Source organism: Coregonus lavaretus (assembly GCF_964263955.1).
Source record: "Coregonus lavaretus genome assembly, chromosome: 6".
Classification (NCBI taxonomy): Eukaryota; Metazoa; Chordata; class Actinopteri; order Salmoniformes; family Salmonidae; genus Coregonus; species Coregonus lavaretus.
The window spans coordinates 47471330-47492253 of NC_139993.1; the positions used below are offsets into that span (position 1 = coordinate 47471330).

A 20924-nucleotide genomic window follows, 5' to 3' on the forward strand; every position below is an offset into this window, starting at 1 on the left:
TACAAATCAGTCAGTGGACAGTTTATATTAGCCATCTAATGCACATTCAAATACAATCAAACCTGCTGGTAATTATGTTAATTCTGAGAGACATTGTCCGAAATAAAGCCATTTTACAGTCCAGTCAATTGTTCAGTAGAACCAGGCAAGAAATTGTGTCTAAGGCCTGACCTCTGAGCTTGGTGTCGGACAGCAGTTCGTTGGCATTCTCCAGTTCTTTCTCCAGACTGGAGATCCTCTCCTTCAGCTCAGCAGCCTCCTTGTCCCGACAGCCATCCATCTCCTGCAACCTCACCTCCAGGGCCTTGTTCGCTGTAGAGCGGAAAGGAGAGGATAAAGGTAGCCTACTTGTCACAAGCAAACCAAGTGCCCGTGTTTGAAGGTTTTGCATTGAGATGGTGTCTGTCTGGTCTCTCTCACCCTCTCCAGCATCCTTCAGCAGTTTGTGCAGCTCCTCTACAGCCCCACTCAATTCCTCACTCTTGGACTCAGAGTCTGCAGCAGCTCCCTGGGAAGACAAGGTAACGGGTTGTTGGCCAGTGTTGGGAAAGGAACAATGCACTTACCACAAAAATGTAGCATGAACCAGTTAACTAAAATGTTCACCAAAAGCTTACCTACAAAAAAGGCAACAAAAAAAAACCATCAAGATAGCAATGACGACCGCCTTTATTAGGAGAGCTATGGACTATCCATTGGAATTCAAAACAAATCAAAGACTTGTTCTACATACCTTGTACAAGTTGGAGAGCTTTATGTTGGCATTCAGCTCGTTTCTAAACTTCTCCTCCATGCTAGCCTGCTGCTCCTTATCCTCTTTCAGTTTGTTGATTATGTCTTCAGCCTGCTTCTGAAGGCTTTCATTTGAAGTCTTCAAACTGGTCACTTGGTCCTGGACTCTGTTCAACTACATAAAAAAAAAAAAAACGATCATGTTGACACAGTACTGGGAGAGGAGCCAGTCAGGTAATAGTTTGGAGACATTCACATACACTACTAGTCAAAGGTTTTAGAACACCTACTCATTCAAGGGTTTTCCTTAATGTTTTTTACTATTTTCTACATTGTAGAATAATAGTGAAGACATCAAATCTATGAAATAACACATGGAATCTTGTAGTAAAAAATCAAAGTATATTTTATATTTGAGAATCTTCAAATAGCCACCCTTTGCCTTGATGACAGCTTTGGACTCTTTTTCAACCAGCTTCACATGGAATGCTTTTCCAACAGTCTTGAAGGAGTCCCCACATATGCTGAGCACTTGTTGGCTGCTTTTCCTTCACTCTGCCATCCAACTCATCCCAAATCATCTCAATTTGGTTGAGGTCGGGGGATTCTGGAGGCCAGGTCATCTGATACAGCACTCCATCACTCTCCTTCTTGGTAAAATAGCCCTTACACCGCCTGGAGGTGTGTTGGGTCATTGTCCTGATGAAAAACAAATGATAGTCCCACAAAGCCCAAACCAGATGGGATGGCGTATCACTGCAGAATGCTGTTGTAGCCATGCTGGTTAAGTGTGCCTTGAATTCTAAATAAATCAGACAGTGTCACCAGCAAAGCACCCCCACACCATAACACCTCCTCCTCCATGCTTCACGGTGGGAAATACACATGCGGAGATCATCCGTTCGACCACCGGTCTAATGTCCATTGCTCATGTTCCTTGGCCCAAGCAAGTCTCTCCTTCTTATTGGTGTCCTTTAGTAGTGGTTTCTTTGCAGAAATTCGACCATGAAGGCCTGATTCACACAGTCTCCTCTGAACAGTTGATGTTGAGATGTCTTCAACTTAACTCTGAAGCATTTACTTGGGCTGCAATTTCTGAGGCTAGTAACTCTAATGAACTTATCCTCTGCAGCAAAGGTAACTCTGGGTCTCCCATTCCTGTGGCGGTCCTCATGAGAGCCAGTTTCATCATAGCACTTGATGGTTTTTGCGACTGCACTTGAAGAAACTAATGGAAATGTTCTGTAAGTAATGATGGACTGTCGTTTCTCTTTGCTTATTTGAGCTGTTCTTGCCATAATATCGACTTGGTCTTTTACCAAATAGGGCTACAGTGAGGGAAAAAAGTATTTGATCCCCTGCTGATTTTGTACGTTTGCCCACTGACAAAGAAATAATCAGTCTATAATGTTAATGGTAGGTTTATTTGAACAGTGAGAGACAGAATAACAACAACAAAATCCAGAAAAACGCATGTCAACAATGTTATAAATTGATTTGCATTTTAATGAGGGAAATAATTATTTGAACCCCTCTCAATTAGAAAGATTTCTGGCTCCCAGGTGTCTTTTATACAGGTAACGAGCTGAGAATAGGAGCACACTCTTAAAGGGAGTGCTCCTAATCTCAGTTTGTTACCTGTATAAAAGACACCCGTCCACAGAAGCAATCAATCAATCAGATTCCAAACTCTCCACCATGGCCAAGACCAAAGAGCTCTCCAAGGATGTCAGGGACAAGATTGTAGACCTACACAAGGCTGGAATGGGCTATAAGACCATCGCCAAGCAGCTTGGTGAGAAGGTGACAACAGTTGGTGCGATTATTCGCAAATGGAAGAAACACAAAAGAACTGTCAATCTCCCTCGGCCTGGGGCTCCATGCAAGATCTCACCTCGTGGAGTTGCAATGATCATGAGAACGGTGAGGAATCAGCCCAGAACTACACAGGAGGATCTTGTCAATGATCTCAAGGCAGCTGGGACCATAGTCACCAATAAAACAACTGGTAACACACTACGCCGTGAAGGACTGAAATCCTGCAGCGCCCGCAAGGTCCTGCTGCTCAAGAAAGCACATATACATGCCTGTCTGAAGTTTGCCAATGAACATCTGAATGATTCAGAGGAGAACTGGGTGAAAGTGTTGTGGTCAGATCAGACCAAAATGGAGCTATTTGGCATCAACTCAACTCGCCGTGTTTGGAGGAGGAGGAATGCTGCCTATGACCCCAAGAACACCATCCCCAATGTAAAACATGGAGGTGGAAACATTATGCTTTGGGGGTGTTTTTCTGCTAAGGGGACAGGACAACTTCACCACATCAAAGGGACGATGGACGGGGCCATATACTGTCAAATCTTGGGTGAGAACCTCCTTCTCTCAGCCAGGGCATTGAAAATGGGTTGTGGATGGGTATTCCAGCATGACAATGACCCAAAACACATGGCCAAGGCAACAAAGGAGTGGCTCAAGAAGAAGCACATTAAGGTCCTGGAGTGGCCTAGCCAGTCTCCAGACCTTAATCCCATAGAAAATCTGTGGAGGGAGCTGAAGGTTCGAGTTGCCAAATGTCAGCCTTGAAACCTTAATGACTTGGAGAAGATCTGCAAAGAGGAGTGGAACAAAATCCCTCCTGAGATGTGTGCAAACCTGGTGGCCAACTACAAGAAACGTCTGACCTCTGTGATTGCCAACAAGGGTTTTGCCACCAAGTACTAAGTCATGTTTTGCAGAGGGGTCAAATACTTATTTCCCTCATTAAAAATGCAAATCAATCTATAAAATTTTTGACATGCATTTTTCTGGATTTTTTTGTTGTTATTCTGTCTCTTACTGTTCAAATAAACCTACCATTAAAATTATAGACTGATCATGTCTTTGTCAGTGGGCAAACGTACAAAATCAGCAGGGGATCAAATAGTTTTTTCCCTCACTCCATCTTCTGTATACCCCCTACCTTGTCACAACACAACTGATTGGCTCAAACGCATTAAGAAGGAAAGAAATTCCACAAATTAACTTTTAAGATGGCACACCTGTTAATTGAAATGCATTCCAGGTGACTACCTGGTTGAGAAAATGCCAAGAGTGTGCAAAGCTGTAATCAAGGCAAAGGGTGGCTATTTTGATTTGTTTAACACTTTTTGGGTTACTACATGATTCCATATGTGTTATTTCATAGTTTTGATGTCTTCACTATTATTCTACAATGTAGAAAATAGTAAAAATAAAGAAAACCCCTTGAATGAGTAGGTGTTCTAAAACTTTTGACCGGTAGTGTATCAAAAACATACTCAATAGATGAATATGAAAACCAGAATGTACAGCTATAAAATATGTTGTTGTTTTTTAACTGTCATGGCCTTACCTCATCCTCTTTGTTCTCCAGGCTGCACTTCAGCTCCAGGATCTTGTTGCCCTTCTGGCGTGACAGGGCCAGTAGCTCCTCACTCTTAGCCTTGAGCTCTGCGTTCAGCCAGGCCGTCTGGCCTTGCAATAGCTCCTTCTCCTGCTCCATACGCTTCTCACGGTACTGGAGGGAACCGGCACAACAGCGTAGATTACACATGATGTATACATGTATCAGATCATTTCAACACCTTCCTTGAGAGCCGGGTCCTATTCAAGTGGCCACAAGTTACAGAGCGTTCAAATAGGCTCACCTTGATGTTGACCTCTGTGGATTCAAGCTCGTCCAACTTGAGCTGCAGCACCATCTTTGAGGCATTGACTTCCGCCACTTTGTCATTGAGGCGCTGCAGGTCCTCTGATGAGAAAATTAATCCAATAGACATTAGATCAAGTGTATGTGTGTGTTTGCTTGTTTGTATCTCTCCACATAGATTCATCCATACCACTCAGATAGTCCACTTCCTGGGATCTCCTCTCCAGTGTACGCACAAGCTCCCGCTTCTCTGCCTCCAGTTCATTTTTGGCTTTACAGAGCTGGGCCTATAATAAAGATGTTTGAGTCAATGTCAAATAAGGTGTCAACACGAACCTAAGGCTGGGTGATATGGCCTAAAAATGATATCTGGATTTTTTTCAAACTTATGGACGATTCAATATATATATATATACAGTGGGGGAAAAAAGTATTTAGTCAGCCACCAATTGTGCAAGTTCTCCCACTTAAAAAGATGAGAGAGGCCTGTAATTTCCATCATAGGTACACGTCAACTATGACAGACAAAATGAGAAATAAAATTCCAGAAAATCACATAGTAGGATTTTTAATGAATTTATTTGCAAATTATGGTGGAAAATAAGTATTTGGTCAATAACAAAAGTTTCTCAATACTTTGTTATATACCCTTTGTTGACAATGACACAGGTCAAACGTTTTCTGTAAGTCTTCACAAGGTTTTCACACACTGTTGCTGGTATTTTGGCCCATTCCTCCATGCAGATCTCCTCTAGAGCAGTGATGTTTTGGGGCTGTTCCTTGGCAACACGGACTTTCAACTCCCTCCAAAGATTTTCTATGGGGTTGAGATCTGGAGACTGGCTAGGCCACTCCAGGACCTTGAAATGCTTCTTACGAAGCCACTCCTTCGTTGTCCGGGCGGTGTGTTTGGGAACATTGTCATGCTGAAAGACCCAGCCACGTTTCATCTTCAATGCCCTTGCTGATGGAAGGAGGTTTTCACTCAAAATCTCACGATACATGGCCCCATTCATTCTTTCCTTTACACGGATCAGTCGTCCTGGTCCCTTTGCAGAAAAACAGCCCCAAAGCATGATGTTTCCACCCCCAGGCTTCACAGTAGGTATGGTGCAACTCAGCATTCTTTGTCCTCCAAACACGACAAGCTGAGTTTTTACCAAAAAGTTCTATTTTGGTTTCATCTGACCATATGACATTCTCCCAATCCTCTTCTGGATCATCCAAATGCACTCTAGCAAACTTCAGACGGGCCTGGACATGTACTGGCTTAAGCAGGGGGACACGTCTGCACTGCAGGATTTGAGTCCCTGGCGGCGTAGTGTGTTACTGATGGTAGGCTTTGTTACTTTGGTCCCAGCTCTCTGCAGGTCATTCACTAGGTTCCCCCGTGTGGTTCTGGGATTTTTGCTCACCGTTCTTGTGATCATTTTGACCCCATGGGGTGAGAACTTGCGTGGAGCCCCAGATCGAGGGAGATTATCAGTGGTCTTGTATGTCTTCCATTTCCTAATAATTGCTCCCACAGTTGATTTCTTCAAACCAAGCTGCTTACCTATTGCAGATTCAGTCTTCCCAGCCTGGTGCAGGTCTACAATTTTGTTTCTGGTGTCCTTTGACAGCTCTTTGGTCTTGGCCATAGTGGAGTTTGGAGTGTGACTGTTTGATGTTGTGGACAGGTGTATTTTATACTGATAACAAGTTCAAACAGGTGCCATTAATACAGGTAATGAGTGGAGGACAGAGGAGCCTCTTAAAGAAGAAGTTACAGGTCTGTGAGAGCCAGAAATCTTGCTTGTTTGTAGGTGACCAAATACTTATTTTCCACCATCATTTGCAAATAAATTCATAAAAAATCCTACAATGTGATTTTCTGGATTTTTTTTCCTCAATTTGTCTGTCATAGTTGACGTGTACCTATGATGAAAATTACAGGCCTCTCTCATCTTTTTAAGTGGGAGAACTTGCACAATTGGTGGCTGACTAAATACTTTTTTTCCCCACTGTATGTCTATATATCAATCATTTTAATGTTCTCTAAATAAGCTTTGTTGTACAATGAAAGGTCAAATACACTGCATTTCAAACAGTCAGCAATAATCTAATGAATTCAGGGCTTGTGAAATGATACATAGCCTAAATATAAGCCTTCCACCTCCATAAGACCCACTAATCATTTAAGTATTTTATCAAAATATTTTAACCTGATTTTTTCTTTTATTTTTTATAATCACTGATCTGGCTTACAAGTCTATGAAAATGCCTTTTTTGTTACAAATTCCACCAGAACCATGGATAATGCACATTCACTAATAATGACTAACTTCTTGTAGCAGGCATTATAGAAAATGAACACAGGTTTCATAAACAATCTCTCTAGCACAAGCCCACGTGCTAGTGAGTAGCCAGCTAATCTTTATAGTTCAAGTTTAGCCACCTTGGATCTATTTGCTAGCTAACAAGGCAGAAAAGTTGAATTGTTATGAATACACCCTTCTGTCCGTCTCCAACTGTTTGAACAGCATGTTAGCCTGTCCACTTTGTTCAGATGTTAAAATCAAGCGGCCTACCTTATATTACCAATTCCTTATATAATTATGTTTTATGCTTATTGCACATTTATAAAAACAGACTAGACAGCTAGTCATCTTTGGCTAAAATGCCGCAATGCCGTGCTTGACAAAAAAATAAAATTAATTTCCAAAGGGTATTGTTAGAAATGTTAACTTATCCTCTATTACAGTAAAATAATGTCTCAACGTGTTTGGGTATCCATATGACCAATTCTGTTGAACCAAACCACAAACAGCGATTTGAAAATGCTTGTCAGAGAGGAAGAAGTGATCTCTCATCTTTGTTTTTGTGAGTGGCAGGGGGAGGGGCTTGGTCAGTGTGTGTGTGTGTGTGTAAACAGAGAGGAAGGGACGAACAGAGAGGTTTCACTCCCACCAAAATCTGTCCAAAATAAGCCCAATGCGATTCTATGGACATAAGCTTGCCGCCTTTGGGACAACGACTCCCCTTGTTCGGGCGGAGACATGAGCATCTCGTCATTATAGCCAGATCTCTGGTGCAAACGGGAAGGTGCACACAGCACAGAATGTGCGAAGGAGACTTGACCAAAAAGATAACATGAGAACAAGTGGAGATAAACGCTTATAAAAACTTGATTCTTGCAATACAGGTATTTGGAATATGGCGCAAAAACAAATTTCAATAAATCTAATTAATTTGATATATCGCCCAGCCCTACACAAACCGTTAAAGAGGTGACAAGACCATGAGGCTCTCACCTGTTCAGATGTCAACTTCTCTTGGTTGATTTCATACTCTTTATTCTTTTCCCGTACACTCTTGAGTTCTTCATCTGTAGAAAAAATTTGCAATTTCATTAATGGTGGATCGTCATCCCCCCCCAATGATGGGATGTACTTGACCCAAGGTCAATCTTAGGTCATGGTCAGAAGGCTAAATAGTACATTCAACTTGTTGGGGAAACATCTGACTGGGAGGTGTGATTATTGTCAGGAGGAGATGGAGACAGTGGAACATGTTCTATTTCAGTGCCAGAAATATGAGCGAGAAAGGGAGTGATTGTTACAAGATTTGAGGAGTAATGGGGTTGGAGAGCCAGGATTAAGTGAACTGCTGGGGAAATCTTCAGGGGATGTAGTATTTAATTATGTATTCCGTTTCCTTAGGGATTCAAGATTATTGGGTAGGATTTCGACCACTTGGTGACGGTAATGCACCTTAAAGTTAGTCGCCAACCGCCATATAAAACCCACAGAAGAAGAAGAAAAAGGTAATGTCAGTAAATAGCGAATGAAGTAGCTAGTTCCACTTACCGATCTTGGTGAACTCCTCTCGGAGTTTGTGGTGCTGTTCAGTCTGGGTCACAAACTGTTCCTGACTGTGTTCAAGACGTTGCACTTTCTCAAAGAACTGTTGTTCTACAAGAGTGACAACAACATGTTAACTTGGCTGATCTTGTCTTGAAGGCGAAATGATAAATCAAAGTAGTTTAATAAAGTTAGCTGGGAGTAACGTTATAGAGAAGTTCTCAACAAACGAACTAACGTCAGCCAGTGAACTAGCTAATTAGCTTAACAATTTAGGCATGGCTGATGAACAATGTTGGCTAGCTACCCTAGCTAGCTAACTATTTTTTGTATCCATCACATCACTATGCCTTGTAGCTAACTAGCTAACAAACAGTTGTCGATGCTGCCGGCAATGGCCATCCACGTTATCTGAGCTAACTAACGTATACTGTCAAATATTTGCATAAGTAAACCTCATTTTTCTGCGATACCAAATATTTTTTTTACTAAGCCAAGATAGACCACAGCCCGACGTTTCAAATGGGAACAAAGTCATTGTGGGCAGAACCAGCATGGAGGTGGGCAGAGCCAAGCACGAGCTAGCGAGATCCTATTGGCGCGTTCTAGCATGCATGCGCATATTTCCGTTAGGGAACGCCTACTCTGAAGTGCGCGTGTACAATAACTCAATTTGCCTTTGCACTCCTTCTAAACAAGGCAATTTGTCAATTTTATTTTGGCAAAGAGTAAAGTATACAAAACGTAGTCCACTCTGTTCGTAACATATTCTAGTTTTGGGAACAGAAACTTGTATTGGAATCAAATGTTTCATCGATTAGAAAATTAGTTAAATTAATTAGTTAAATTAAACATAATATCGGCCAAAATCCAACTCGTTCCATCTTCTCTCACTGCAGGCAACTGTGCTTCCTCTCACTACCATATTTGGCAGTGAGTGGAAACGCCAAGCGGATGCATCACATTTATACATCCGGTGAAATATCTGTCTCATTCTTCTATCTGCGATACTGTCTTTAGCTAGCTACGTAGCATAACTAACGTTAGCTAGCTAGCTGGGACTGTACACAACATTACAATGACTTATTCGGCTATAACTTACCGCTATCGACTCTAAATTGCTCCTGGTGTGACTTGAGGGAATCTATTTCATATTGCAGATCAGAGAATAACTTTTCTAGTTTATTTTGAACAGCTTTTGGGAGCTTCGCTAGCTCAGCGCGCTCCAGCGCTTGCAGTAACACTGCCGCCATTTTTCACCCTCACTTCCTCTGTTCTGAGCAGGCGCAGTGATGACTTGTTCGCTCACAGCGTGGTGTATGATGGGAAAAGTAATCTTTACAAACAATTTTAGGACCTAAACAAAGACAGTAGAAATTATGTGACCTAGATATGCTTCCACTAACACATTAACGTACTTCTGCACTACTTAGAATATTACTGGTGAATGTAACTTTAAAGTCCTGATTGAAAGTGCACTTCAGTCCAGCAAAGGGTATTATCTGAGTCTTTGAAATCAGCGCTGAATGTTTTCAGCTCATGGTTTCATGACTTTGATTTTCATTAACCAACTATCATTATTAACAAACAGTTCTATTGTATTGCATTACTAGTACAATCTCTAAATTGGAGAGCCAGGATTAAGTTGTGTGGTCCTCTGTAGCTCAGCTGGTAGAGCACAGCGCTTGTAACGCCAAGGTAGTGGGTTCGATCCCCGGGACCACCCATACACAAAAATGTATGCACGCATGACTGTAAGTCGCTTTGGATAAAAGCGTCTGCTAAATGGCATATTTAAGTCCAATATAACTCACCTGTTACATTTCCCCCAGTTTACAGTGACTTTAAGTAAGGAGCTGCTCTTAAATAAACCATGGGAGTTATGTAAAATGCACTATGAGTTCATATCTTGTAATTGACAAATTTTCACAAAGAGATAAATAATGGCTGGAATGGAGTTAATGGAATGGTATCAAACACATGTGTGTCCATTCACTCCATTCCAGCCATTAAACTTCACTCCAGCCATTATTATGAACCGTCCTCCCCTCAGCAGCCTCCACTGCTCTACAATAGTACTGGGATATGCAGGGTCAGACTTAGTTTAAAGTCCTGGATCCTTGGAGAGAGTATAGGTGCTCTATAGTGAAAGTTATACACAGGGGAATTGTTGTGAAGATAATTTTTTTTACTGGACATTTAAACTTTAAGAGAGGTTAGACTTTTATGTATTATTTGGGGGTCTTCAAATCACAGTTACATTTGGTTATCAACTAAAATCAGCCTGCATTTCAAATCTACAGTTAATCAGAGCGCAACAATAAGCAAAACACACAAACAACCTGTGGTGAGCAAACAGGCATGTATTCTGAGATAAATAAGAGATATTGGGATCCAGATTAGATGGGTAAACGGTTTCAGATACTGTAGTTGTCTCCTATTTAGCTTTCAAACATGATTTACTATACAGTTTAACAGTGGTTTGTTATACAAAGGGGTGGCTGGCAACATAACATATACAGTGGTTCAAAATTGCTATCTTCATTAGCAAGAGGCACTAGCATTAGCATAATCACCAACTAATTGACAAATTACTAACAATGTTATTATTGTAGGCCTATGTTTAGTTCAAGAGCTTTTGAAGACCTAAATCCAAATAGTATTTGGCTCTTTACATGATGTGAAAGTGACTTTAGTAAGCGTTGACGTAGAAACACTTTTTTTATGAGTACATTTATATAGAGCAAAGAGTAAAACCAGAGATGTGAAGCTGATGAGAACGTCCAGAAACCCAATACGAGCTTTGTCATTGTCTGAAAAGAGAGGAGAATGATGTTACAAGGACCACATGGTAAAGGGGCATGATGTCAGAAATGAATGCTGTACTGGAGGTTGGTCTAGTGGTCAACACAGTCGCCTCCAGATTACACATGCCCCCCAACAGTGGGTTCACATAAAGTTTGTATTAATTCAAAAGTTTATCATTGTGATCATTCTCTAACTTGAGATTTGCGTTCACATCTTTGCATTCACATTGCAATGTTTAGAAAGGAACCAAGATCTTTTGCCAAGCCATTCCATCAGAACCTGTTATCGGACAGCTAATAGAAGTTGTAATCAGAAGATAATATTAACATGTAAATATTATTGGTAACAGAATAAATAGCAGAAGAATAACTTCAGATTAAATAATACTGTCATTGAAAATTGTAAACCCAATTTAGGCTACAGCCCCTTTAAGAGCTAGCATTGATTTTGTACCAAATACACTATATATATATATACAAAAGTATGTGGACACCCCTTCAAATTAGTGGATTCGGCTATTTCAGCCACACCCGTTGCTGACAAGTGTATAAAATCGAGCACACCACCATGCAATCACCATAGACAAACATTGGTAGTATCAGGATCACAGTGTCACAGAGGTATCAGGAGATTTTTAAGATTTTGCCTATGAAAAGACTTAGCGCTATAGGATGAAAGGAAATGAAAAAATGTATACTAAAGTGTGGCAGCCATAAAGGTAAGGCGAGTAAGGGGAAACAGTACTGTTTTTGCCTATATGTAAGCTTATTGCATGGAGAAATGTGAGTTGTGTATCTGAGCAGAAAGTTGGGCAATGATGTGGAAACTGTTTATTTGCAATATTAATTATTCCTTTGTAATGTTTTTGTAGTTATTATTATTGTAGGTTACTAGAGGCCTATGTTTTCTGATTATCATCATTGTTTCTTTCTTTGTTGATGTCCCTCCTATAGCTCAGTTGGTAGAGCACGGCGCTTGCAACACCAGGGGTGTGGGTTCGATTCCCACGGGGGGCCAGTATGAAAAATGTATGCACTCACTAAGGATAAGAGCGTCTGCTAAATGACTCAAATGTATATGTAAAAAAAAAATTATAACCATGATGGATTTACCCCTTGAACTTGTACAACTGCTTGTGTTTGATATCTATCAATTATATATATATACACAACCAGTCAAAAGTTTGGACACACCTACTCATTCAAGGGTTTTTCTTTAATTTTACAATTTTTTACATTGTAGAATAATAGTGAAGACATCAAAACTATGAAATAACACATATGGAATCATGTAGTGGCGCAGTGGTCTAAGGCACTGCATCGCAGTGCTAGTTGTGCCACTAGAGATCCTGGTTTGAATCCTGGTTTGAGTGCTGAAACTGGCTCTCATGAGGACCACCACAGGAATGGAAGACCCAGAGTTACCTCTGCTACAGAGGATAAGTTCATTAGAGTTACCAGCCTCAGAAATTGCAGCCCAAATAAATGCTTCACAGAGTTCAAGTCACAGACATATCTCAACATCAACTGTTCAGAGGGGACTGTGTGAATCAGGCCTTCATGGTCGAATTGCTGCAAAGAAACCACTACTAAAGAACACCAATAAGAAGAAGAGACCTGCTTGGGCCAAGAAACACGAGCAATGGACATTAGACCGGTGGAAATGTGTCCTTTGGTCTGGAGTCCAAATTTGAGATTTTTGGTTCCAACCGCCGTGTCTTTGTGAGACGCGGTGTGGGTGAACGGATGATCTCTGCATGTGTATTTCTCACCGTAAAGCATGGAGGAGGAGGTGTTATGGTGTGGGGGTGCTTTGCTGGTAACACTGTCTGTGATTTATTTAGAATTCAGGGTACACTTAACCAGCATGGCTACCACAGCATTCTGCAGCGATATGCCATGCCATCCCATCTGGTTTGGGCTTAGTAGGACTATCATTTGTTTTTCAACAGGACAATGACCCAACACACCTCCAGGCTGTGTAAGGGCTATTTTACCAATAAGTAGAGTGATGGAGTGCTGCATCAGATGACCTGGCCTCCACAATCCCCTGACCTCAACCCAATTGAGATGGTTTGCGATGAGTCGGACGGCAGAGTGAAGGAAAAGCAGTCAACAAGGGCTAAGCATGTGTGGGAACTCCTTCAAAACTGTTGGAAAAGCATTCCAGGTGAAGCTGGTTGAGAGAATGCCAAGAGTGTGCAAAGCTGTCATCAAGGCAAAGGGTGGCTATTTGAAGAATCTCAAATATAAAATATATTTTGATTTGATTAACACTTTTTTGGTTACTACTACATTATTCCTGGCGAAAACCAAACACTGCATTCTACAGTAAGAACATCATACAAAAGGTCAAGCATGGTGGTGTGATGCCTCAGGACCTGGACAACTTGCCTTTTATATTTAACCTTTATTTAACTAGGCAAGTCAGTTAAATGCTTAAAAATTCACAAAGTGATGCTAGCTGATGAAGATCATCTCATAGAAAAAAAAGTATAAGATCTCCTAAGCCTGTGTTTGGCACAGACCTTAATATCGGCGTTTATCTAAAAACGCTACAAAAACTCTATTAATTTTCCCATATTAGCTTTGTCCAACGAACCAGCGCATACAAAAAGACGCCATTACTGTTGCTCTCTATGTCCATTTTTAACGGTCATGGCTCGAAGGCATCAAGCTTTAGTCAAATTAATGTCCGATGTGACGTTTCGTAGCAGGTTATGAGAATTGGGTTAAGATTAGTTAAATTATGGTTAGTTTGCCAAAAGTAGATCCCTTTCTTCTAGCCATGTCAATTTGTAATCCATCTGGCAACCTTGCAAAGACGAAGAAGAATACCAGGTCACGTTGACGTCCGAAACTCTACTCTCATTGGTCCTAACGATTTGTTTACGTTTTTGCTAGACTCACGAGACACAGATCGCAAGAACACGTCATGGATGAGAATGGACCATCAATAAATGAGTATAGATAGCCAGCTAGTTTGTCAGTTTGCAACAAATCATATTTCTAGTTTTGCGAAGTAAAGAAATCAAAGCTGAATGCGATGCTTACGATTTATCCGTTCACAAAACGGTCAGCTAACGTTTGCTTGGTTGGCTAACAAACAACGTTAACTATCAAATGAAATCAAATGTTATTTGTCACATGCGCCGAATACAACAGGTGTAGACCTAACAGTGAAATGCTTACTTACAAGCCCTTAACCAACAATGCAGTTTTAAGAAAGAAAACAATATATATAATTAAAACAAATAATAATAAGAAATAAAAGTAACAAATAATTAAAGAGCAGCAGTAAAAATAGCTAGCTAGATGGGTAACGTTAATTCAGATGTAAGGTGTTTAACAGGGGAAAGAGATAGTAGTGGTTTTACATTATATTTACCTGCACGTATACTTAGCTAGCTAGCTGCCTGCATCCAGATCCGGGTTTCAGGGATTAGTGCCAATGGACCAAGACCCTGGGCATTGAGCCCAGGTCCAGATAGATACTGCATTTATGGGCTTTTGAGTAGTCTTAAGGCCAACATCACAATAACAAGAGACTATCTCTGCTATAAAGTATAGTAGGCCTGCTTATACTATGGTTAATAGGGATCAGGCATTCCTGTCATGGCATGTAGCGCATTGGTCAGCAATCCTGTTCCTGGAGAGCCACAGGGTTTGCAGGCTTTTGTCCCAGCTAACACTATGAGGACTAACACTCTGGAGGGCTTGACCTCAAGCCTGCTTTCCCCACGGCTCTACAGGACCATGGTTGAATAGTGTGTACCGTCCTACATATATGCTGAGAGCTGTTGCAGGCAGGCATGCTATATAATTAATATACAACATAGCTACAGGTGTAAGGCTACTTATTATAGGCAGGGTTGGATGGTGACCACGGGTCATAAGTTACCTTGGCATTAAGGGAAGGGCAATATCGGCATTTGCAATGTCATCATAAGGTAAGACTGATTCCTCAGTGTGTGTGATAGCATTAATAACTATTAAAACCTGAAATGTTAAATTGTACATATGTTGCATGATGTATCTGATCAATTACATTTGTATCTAATCATATTTCCCTCTTTATAAAGCAATTCAGGAGCCAAGTAGAGATGAGGCTTGTCAAGAGGAGACACGTAAAGAAGAGGCTCGGAAGAGTAAAGATGTACAGTATGTTAAGCTAAGTATGTTAAGTACAATTTCACCAATCTGAAATGGTGGCAGCATCTCACACTTCAAATTCAAAACACACTGCACAACATGGCCTCATATTAGCCTTCACACTGGGCGATTTCACAAGCCGATTGTTTATACTCGAGCCCCTGCCTTCCTTCTCTACCTAAATTCTGTGTGTACAATAGCTAAAGACATTGGGAGAAGTTAAAGGCCATAATCATAATGTTGTTGACCCTCTCCTCCTTGACCGCCGCATATGGCGTCCTGATGACAAGCAATCTAGAAAAACTACCGGTATGCTGTGGCTTGTGGCAAATTCACGTGATATATCTATTAGACATGACTAGTTCTTTGTCCTAATTCTTTCGATATTACACATTCAAATGAATTTAATTAATTCACATGGAAGAATAAAATGTAACTCTGAATTGCATGATGAAAACAAACATACATGCAGCATACATTTAGGGAACTATTGTTGTGGATGTTGTTTGGAGTTGGCGTTCATGTAGGGCAGGGGTAGGCAACCCTGATCCTGTTTTTGATTTAACCGACCTGGAAGACCAGGTGTGTGGAATTTAGGCAATCACTGAACTGATCAATTAGCTCAGTTGGTCAGTGTGGTGTGTAGTTGGAACAAAATTCTGCAGTTCCGGCGGCACTCCAGGAACAGGGTTGCCTATCCCTGATGTAGGGGATGGATGGTCTTTGAATTCGTTCAGTTCTTGCTTTGACAGGTGCATTTTTCATCCAGAGGTTGTGATGATTGGTTGTGGTAAGAGGTTCCGGTTGTCAGACTGGAGGAGATGATGGGCAGAGGTTGATGGTTGAGTGTGCTAATGTTTAGCTGCTGTATAATGGTCCAAGGATATTCCAGCATGTTCGCTTCTGTATTCACTCTAATTGTGCAGTCATGGTTGAGGTGAGATAGGAGTGCCATGCTGGGGAGCTGTGTTGTAGTAAAGGCCTAAAGTTGGTGGTGTAAATGTTAACCAGGCCAGGTCTGTTGACACTGAAACACTTGAGACAGTGCAGCACAAATAAATACATATATATATATATAAATATAAGAAATATATACACTACCAGTCAAAAGTTTTAGAACACCTACTCATTCAAGGGTTTTTCTTTATTTTTACTATTTTCTACATTGTAGAATAATAGTGAAGACATCAAAACTATGAAATAACACATGGAATCATGTAGTAACCAAAAAAGTGTCAAAGCCTGGAGGTGTGTTGGATCATTATCCTGTTGAAAAACAAATGATAGTCCCACTAAGCCCAAACCAGATGGGATGGCGTATCGCTGCAGAATGCTGTGGTAGCCATGCTGTTCAAGTGTGCCTTGAATTCTAAATAAATCACAGACAGTGTCAACAGCAAAGCACCCCCACACTATAACACTTCTCCTTCATGCTTACCGGTGGGAAATACCCACACCGCGTCTCACAAAGACACGGCGGTTGGAACCAAAAATCTCAAATTTGGACTCCAGACCAAAGGACACATTTCCACCGGTCTAATGTCCATTGCTCGTGTTTCTTGGCCCAAGCAAGTCTCTTCTTCTTACTGGTGTCCTTTAGTAGTGTTTTCCTTGCAACAATTCGACCATGAAGGCCTGATTCACAGTCTCCTCTGTACAGTCAATGTTGAGATGTGTCTGTTACTTGAACTCTGTGAAGCATTTATTTGGGCTGCAATTTCTGAGGCTGGTAACTCTAATGAACTTATCCTCTGCAGCAGAGGTAACTCTGGGTCTTCCATTCCTGTGGCGGTCCTCATGAGAGCCAGTTTCATCATAGCGCTTCATGGTTTTTGCGACTGCCCTTGAAGAAACTTTTAAAGTTCTTGAAATGTTCCGTATTGACTGACCTTCATGTCTTAAAGAAATGATGGACTGTTGTTTCTCTTTGCTTATTTGAGCTGTTCTTACATTTTTACATTTGAGTCATTTAGCAGACGCTCTTATCCAGAGCGACTTACAGTTAGTGAGTGCATACATTTTCATACTGGCCCCCCGTGGGAAACGAACCCACAACCCTGGCGTTGCAAGCGCCATGCTCTACCAACTGAGCTACAGTATTCTTGCCACAATATGGACTTGGTCTTTTACCAAATAGGGCTATCTTCTGTATACCCCACCTACCTTGTCACAACACAACTGATTGGCTCAAACACATTAAGAAGGAAAGAAATTCCACAAATTAACTTTTAAGAAGGCACACCTGTTAATTGAAATGCATTCCAGGTGACTACCTCATGAAGCTGGTTGAGAGAATGCCAAGAGTGTGCAAAGCTGTCATCAAGGCAAAGGCTGGCTATTTGAAGAATCTCAAATATTAAATAGATTTTAATTTGTTTAACACTTCTTTGGTTACTATATGATTCCATAGGTGTTATTTCACAGTTTTGATGTCTTCACTATTATTCTACAATGTAGAAAATAGTAAAAATAAAGAAAAACCCTTGAATGAGTAGGTGTTTTAAAACTTTTGACCGGTAGTGTATGCCATTTAGCTGACTCTTTTATCCGAAGCATCTGTGCATTAATTTTCTGTATGGGTGGCCCCAGTGGGAATCGAACCCACGATCTTGGCATTGAATGCGCCATGCTCTACCGACTGAGCTACAGAGAACCACAAAGAGCTTTTGGTTTCCCTTTTTCACCAAGGACTCCACCTGCCGGTCCACCTGGACATCCAGGATCCCAGCAGTTAAATATCAATCAAATCAATCAATCAAATGTATTTATTAAGCCCTTTTTACATCAGCAGATGTCACAAAGTGCTATACAGAAACCCAGCCTAAAACCCCAAACAGCAAGCAATGCAGATGTAGAAGCATGGTGGCTAGGAAAAACTCCCTAGAAAGGCAGGAACCTAGGAAGAAACCTAGAGAGGAACCAGGTTCTGAGGGGTGGCCAGTCCTCTTCTGGCTGTGCTGGGTGGAGATTATAAGAGTACATGGCCATTTAAGGCCAGATTGTTCTTCAAGATGTTCAAACGTTCATAGATGACCAGCAGGGACAAATAATCATCACAGTGGTTGTAGAGGGTGCAACAGGTCAGTACCTCAGGAGTAAATGTCAGTTGGCTTTTCATAGCTGAGCATTCAGAGGTCGAGACAGCAGGTGCAGTAGAGAAAGAGAGAGAGTCGAAAACAGCAGGTCCGGGACAAGGTAGCACGTCCGGTGAACAGGTCAGGGTTCCCTAGCCGCAGGCAGAACAGTTGAAACTGGAGCAGCAACATGACCAGGTGGACTGGGGACAGCCAGGAGTCATCATGCCAGGTAGTCCTGAGGCATGATCCTAGGGCTCAGGTCCTCTGGGAGGGGAGGGAGAGAGGGAGATGGAGGGAGCATACTTAAATTCACACAGGACACCAGATAAGACAGGAGAATTACACCAGATATAGCAGACTGACCCTAGCCCCCCGGCACATAGACTATTGCAGCATACATACTAGAGACTGAGACAGGGGTGGGTCAGGGGACACTGTGGCCCCGTCCGACAATACCCCCGGACAGGGCCAACCGGGCAGGATATAACCCCACCCACTTTGCCAAAGCACAGCCCCCACACCACCAGAGTGATATCAACAGACCACCAACTTACTACCCTGAGACAAGGCTGAGTATAGCCCACGAAGATCTCCTCCACCGCACAAGCCCGAGGGGGTGCAAAACCAGACAAATCAAATTGTATTTGTCACATACACGTGTTGAGCAGATGTTATAGGGGTGTAGCGAAATGCTTGTGCTTCTAGCTCCGACAGTGCAGTAATATCTAACAAGTAACATCTAACAATTTCACAACATATACCCTATACACACAAATCTAGTAAGGAATGGAATTTAAGAATATATACATACAGTGGGGAAAAAAAGTATTTAGTCAGCCACCAATTGTGCAAGTTCTCCCACTTAAAAAGATGAGAGAGGCCTGTAATTTTCATCATAGGTACACGTCAACTATGACAGACAAAATGAGAAAAAAAAATCCAGAAAATCACATTGTAGGATTTTTAATGAATTTATTTGCAAATTATGGTGGAAAATAAGTATTTGGTCAATAACAAAAGTTTCTCAATACTTTGTTATATACCCTTTGTTGGCAATGACACAGGTGAAATGTTTTCTGTAAGTCTTCACAAGGTTTTCACACACTGGAATTACAATGCTTAATGTATTCAGGCTATCAAAGCGTCCTAAAACACATTCTCAGTTCGACTGCCACCCTTCACACGTCCTTATGTAAGGACCAATTTTACATGTGAAGTCACAGAAGCAACTAATGAATTTGGATTACCAGAGCGTCCTAAAACATAGTCTCAGTTCGACTGCCACCCTTCACACAACCTTATTTAGGCACCTTCATTATGTGAAGTCACAGAAGCAACTGGATCCCTTAGAGACTTTTGTCTCAGGTTAACTGCACCTTTCACACAACCATTTAAATGGAACGTTTTAAATGTGAAATTACAGAGATAGCTGGCATCTCCGGGAATTTAGTACCTCTGGTCAATTTCGGTGATTCTCCCCCACCTAATGATGGGTCAAATCTTATCCACTCATACGTCAAAACACACCTACCACACAACCTATCTAAAATAGGACCTTTTAAATGTGAAAACTTATACGTGTGACTACACACTTCCACACAACCTATCTAAAAAATAGGACCTTTTAAATTGTGAAAACTTATACGTGTGACTACACACTTCCACACAACCTATCTAAAAAATAGGACCTTTTAAATTGTGAAAACTTATACGTGTGACTACACACTTCCACACAAACTATCCAAAAAATAGGACCTTTTAAATTGTGAAAACGTATACGTGTGACTACACACTTCCACACAACCTATCCAAAAAATAGGACCTTTTAAATTGTGAAAACTTATAACTAAATCACAGTACCAGATATCTCACTTATGCCTTAAATCATTTAGGATAGAAAATTATTTTAATAAGTATTCATACTCACACTCAGTACTTCTGATCAAAATTTGGTATTGGTCTATAATACAATATGCAAGATTTCGTTTTAACAGGCTCTGCATACCTTTTTTTTTTGGAGAGCTCTCTGATCAGGTTTCTGAGGTAAGATGAATAGTTGATGTCTCCTGGATTACAGGTCACTCTTCCGTCTGTTTTTAGATCGATGATTTGCCTTTTCCTCTCGCACCAACTCTTTAGATCGAATTAGAAACCATCCTCTGCTACCATTTTGTTGGTGAACACATAATTAGGAGAGGAAGTACAAACCATCGACGCTAGACAGAGAGGAATTTGCTTAAGCAAAAGGCAGTTTATTAAAACAGAGATAGCTGGTACTGCTCAAGCTACATGCATGGACCCAACCAATTGCCTCTTAAGGAGACAGTTGAGAAGGGCGATTAAAAAGAGTTTACAGCATTACTTTATAGAATGTAACATAAAGGAAGGGGTCCTTCTTCTAGTCCCTTGATTGGTTCCCGAGGCGTAGGAGGCGGGTCTGCTCTGTCCAGAGCAGATGCCCCATTGGTGCACGGCAGAGTCCTCTGCCCTTGGCACCCGACCAGTAGACAGGGGAGTGAGTTTGAGTGTGCGTGCAGTGAAATGTCTGTGTGTGTCCAGGGAACTCGTGAGGAGTAGAGAATGAGTGTGCGTGAAAGTGAAATATTGGTGTGTGTCAAGGGAAAGTGGTGGGGAGTATCTGGTGGTT

The 20924-nt window shown here is 41.3% G+C and overlaps 1 protein-coding gene across 4 annotated transcripts in view; it reads right to left on the bottom strand.

The window, feature by feature from the left end:
* Positions 1 to 9516, bottom strand: part of tprb (translocated promoter region b, nuclear basket protein) — a 38914-nt gene extending 29398 nt beyond the window's left edge. For all 4 annotated transcript variants that reach the window (XM_084164754.1, XM_084164756.1, XM_084164753.1 and 1 more), the window contains exons 1-9: positions 9344 to 9516; positions 8248 to 8352; positions 7693 to 7766; positions 4590 to 4686; positions 4398 to 4501; positions 4103 to 4267; positions 734 to 907; positions 421 to 508; positions 172 to 312 (exon numbers count right to left, since the gene is read on the bottom strand). In XM_084164754.1, the coding sequence (XP_084020880.1) occupies positions 172 to 312; positions 421 to 508; positions 734 to 907; positions 4103 to 4267; positions 4398 to 4501; positions 4590 to 4686; positions 7693 to 7766; positions 8248 to 8352; positions 9344 to 9494 (1099 nt within the window). In that variant the 5' untranslated portion in view covers positions 9495 to 9516. The remainder of the gene's footprint in view (positions 1 to 171; positions 313 to 420; positions 509 to 733; positions 908 to 4102; positions 4268 to 4397; positions 4502 to 4589; positions 4687 to 7692; positions 7767 to 8247; positions 8353 to 9343) is intronic.
* Positions 9517 to 20924: the final 11408 nt, after the last annotated feature.